This window comes from Sprattus sprattus, assembly GCF_963457725.1.
Source record: "Sprattus sprattus genome assembly, chromosome: 14".
Classification (NCBI taxonomy): Eukaryota; Metazoa; Chordata; class Actinopteri; order Clupeiformes; family Clupeidae; genus Sprattus; species Sprattus sprattus.
Genome location: NC_137912.1, coordinates 614376 through 618353, shown reverse-complemented (window position 1 = coordinate 618353; position 3978 = coordinate 614376). Strand labels below are relative to the sequence as shown.

The 3978-nt window shown below is 51.3% G+C and overlaps 1 protein-coding gene across 1 annotated transcript; it reads right to left on the bottom strand.

Annotated features, from left to right (window-relative positions):
* Positions 1-497: 497 nt before the first annotated feature.
* Positions 498-2269, bottom strand: fbxl14b (F-box and leucine-rich repeat protein 14b). Its single transcript, XM_080851185.1, has one exon. It carries the CDS (start codon positions 1701-1703, stop codon positions 501-503), a length of 1203 nt encoding a protein of 400 aa, XP_080707311.1. The 5' UTR covers positions 1704-2269; the 3' UTR covers positions 498-500.
* Between the last annotated feature and the right edge of the window lie 1709 nt (positions 2270-3978).

Here is a 3978-nt window from a genome sequence, read left to right as displayed (position 1 = left end):
TGCTTCTGGAGGCAGAGACGCGATGTGGGGGAGGGGCGATTTCTAGGCACAATTTGTCAAACATTTTCTCTCTTTTAAAGAAACACAAGATATACAAACAACATCATCGAGCGAGGTAGCCAAACTGTTTAGGCGCGATAGTTTTAGGAGGAGGAGGAGGGTTAAGCCTTTATTGCGACTTTGAGAAAGAAATACAATTTAAAAAAAAGTTTTTTTTTGTTTAGTTGGATAAAAGGGCCAAGATATCCTGTTAATTTAAACTTTAGGTAAAAAATACTCTTTTTTTTAGATTTCGCTTTAAAATAAGTCACATTTTCTGCCGTTTTAATACATTAAATACCGACCACTGAGCAGATCCTTTCTCTTTTTTTAAATAAAGAAAATCTCCCCGCCCGCCCTCTCCCCCTTCTCTCCCCCCACACACACACACACACACTCCTCCTCCCCTCCCCCCCCCGACACACACTCCCCCCCCTCCCTCTAAAATCTCACACCAAGTTTCACCTGACTTTCTCGCTCTCCGTCATCTGCCAAAGCCCGAGGTTCAAAACCTTAAGGTACGGGAGCTGTGTTATCCTCTCGAGCCCCCGTTTAGTGATCTTAGTACATCCATACAGATCGATGCCCGTGAGCTGCGTGAGATGGTCCGCGATCAGCTCCAGTCCTTTGTCCGTTATGCGCACGCACTGGCCAATGTTCAGGGTCCGCAGCTCGTGCATCTGTCGCACCATCCGGTTGATGCCGTCGTCGCTGATGTGGCACGAGCACAGAGACAGCGACTTGAGCTGGTAGAGTCCCTGGGCGATGTACGCGAGACTTTGGTCGCCGATCTTGTCGCAGAAGGACACGTCCAGGCCCGAGAGTCTGAGCGTGCCCATCGCCAGGTGCATGATGCCGGTGTCGCTGATGTTGTCGCACGAGCGCAGGTTCAGCGTCCACAGGCTCGTCATGTGCGAGAGGTGGATCATTCCCGCGTCCGAGATCCCCCCGCAGAAGCTCAGGTTGAGAACTTTGAGCCGCGTGAGGCCCTTGGAGATGTGCTTGAGTGACAGGTCCGTGAGCTTCTGGCAGTCCTGGAGCGTGAGGTACTCGAGACTCAGGCAGCCCTCGGCCGCGCTCCGGGTCATGCCCGCGAGGTGCCCGATGCCCACGTCAGACACGTGACGGCAGCTGCGCAGGTTCAGGCTCTTGAGCCGGTGAAGCCCCCACGCGATCAGCAGCAGCCCAGTGTTGGTGATGTTGCTGCACCCCCCTAGCTCGAGCACCTCCAGGTTCTTCAGGTACTGCGCGATCCGGCCCAGGCTCGAGTCGGTGATCTGCTTGCACAGGCTGAGGTTGAGCACGCGCAGCGACGGGATCTCCTGCACGAACGCGTGGCCCAGCCCGTTGTCCGTTAAGTTGTAGCAGCCGCTGAGGTTGAGGCTCTCGATGTTGGGCATGCCCTGGATCACGTAGCTCAGGCTCCTCCGTAGGCTGAGGATCTGCACGCGCCGGATCCCGCGGGCCTGGAGGCTCGGGAACAGCGACGGGTTCGCGCGCCTCAGATGCAGCTTCGCCTCCACCCCGCGCCACACACTCTTGTGGTAGCTCGCGTCCCTCCAGGCGGCACACACTTGGGCCACCCGGCCTTTGTCCCTCACGTCCAAGTAGCTGAAGATCATGGCTAAGATTTCCGGGAAGAGGCAGGAGATGTGCGTCTCCATCTTACGTCCGTGTAGAAAAAAAAAACAAGGCTACTTCGCGGTAAGCCCACGAGCCCACCTCCTTATTTTCCTCCCCTTCGCGCGGCGAAGTATAGTCCGTATATCCGGGGGGGAGAGAGAGGAGAGAAGAGAAGAAGAAAAAAAAAGCTTTTTCCCCAGACCCAGTCGTTCTCCGTTTGTCTTTTCTTCACATTTAACTGTGCAAATCGATCAACTCCACCGTCGTCCCCCACGTGATCCGTATGGTTGCGCAGTAGGATTTCAAAATGCACAAAAAAAGCCCCAAAAATGCTCCCAACGTTAAAATCCTCGCTCACCAACGGGCGAAACGACGCGGGGCGATCAGGCTGCGGTGACGCTGCCCGTTTTGTTGTGTTGAGGAGACGAACGCCTTCTTCGGTCGAGTCGGGGATCCAGACGGTCGTACATTTTCAAAAGCCCTCGAAACTATTCCAAACATTCGTCGTGAGAGAAATTCAGATGTATTCCGAGCGTCGGCGTGCGACTACGCGAACGGAAAAAAAGGAGAGAGGAGCTTTTCGTTTAGTATATTAGCGCTCAGCTCGCACGCATTGCCAACCCGAGACGAGCTTCCTGCTGCTGCCTTTGTCTGTCGTTTCAAACTGACTTGGCAGGGCCGCTAGCACCCAGCCGCCCCGGGGGTTAAACGCACACTCTCAAACACAATAAAACAGCGAGATTCAGAAATGTAAACCCTCTCAGGTATAAAAGTGGATTACAGAATACCTCCTAGAGTCCGTGTTTGTAAGCACATGTTAATCAAAGCACATATGAAATGGTTTCGTGTGGTCCTATTCCGTCCACCCCTCCGTGAGAGAGGAGAGTGGTTTGTCCCAACTCAGCTGGAACAGTGAGAATAGTTCCCCTGGAAACCAACTTCTTACAATTCAGTTCAGTTCACTTTTAACCCCTTGTGTGCGCGCTAAAGCGCCTTACTGTATTGTTTAGCCTCCCAGTGTCTGTTACATTGTGTGTGTGTGTGTGTGTAATTGTTACTCCCTTTAAGACTAGTTTGATGTGAAGTCAGATATTCGAATGTGTGGCTCAGTGGCTCAGTAACACACACACACACACACACACACACACACACACACACACACACACACACACACACACACACACACACACACGTTAGCTGGGTGGGCCTGGGGTCTCTAAGGTGGGCCACCACAACCAAAAGCTAAAAGTGATTTGAATATCAACCACAACATGTTTTTTAACACTTATTTTAAGATTACATTTAAAATATACATATTTTTGATAAGAGTTTTTGCCTACTATCAGTGTGTGTGTGTGTGTGTGTGTGTGAGAGAGAGAGAGTGTGTGTGTGTTACTCACTGACCATCTGCAGCACTTACCATATGTGTGTATGTGCGAGTGTGTGTGTGTGTGAGAGTGTGTGTTACTCACTGAACATCTTCAGCACTGACCATATGTGTGTGTGTGTGTGTGTGTGTGTGTGTGTGTGTGTGTATGTGTGTTACTCACTGAACATCTTCAGCACTGACCATGTGTGTGTGTGTGTGTGTGTGTGTGTGTGTAAGTATTTGAGTATTTGTGTAAGTATTTGAGTATTTGATTTATATTATTATTATTGATCCGTCACTAGCGAGTTAGTTTGATCATCACAGTTAGCGAGTTAGCCTGATCAGCACTGTTAGCGAGTTAGCCTGATCAGCACTGTTAGCGAGTTAGCTAGAGCTGTCACTGTTAGCGAGTTAGCTTGATCCGTGCTAGTGATGTGGCTATGCTAGCATTGCGGTTACGCTAGTGGTGTAGCTATGCCAGCGGTGTAGCTATGCCAGCAGTGTGGTTACACTAGTGGCTATGCTATGCTAGTGGTGTGGCTATGCCACTACAGCGGCTACGCTACTACAGCGGCTACGCTAGTGGTGTGGCTATGCTACTACTCGCTACTATGTCTAGGCAAAGCCACATCTAGGCTCCAGGGGCTATGCTAGTGGTGTGGCTATGCCACTACAGCGGCTACGCTACTACAGCGGCTACGCTAGTGGTGTGGCTATGCTACTACTCGCTACTATGTCTAGGCAAAGCCACATCTAGGTTCCAGTGGCTATGCTAGTGGTGTGGCTATGCTACTATTCGCTACTAGCAGTGTGGCTATGCTACTACAGCGGCTACGCTAGTGGTGAAGCTATGCCAGCGGTGTGGCTATGCTACTACTCGCTACTATGTCTAGGCAAAGCCACATCTAGGCTCCAGTGGCTACGCTACTACAGCGGCTACGCTAGTG

Excerpts from the sequence above, each read along its gene's own strand:
- fbxl14b (XM_080851185.1), bottom strand. The coding sequence starts at position 1,703 with ATGGAGACGCACATCTCCTGCCTCTTCCCGGAAATCTTAGCCATGATC.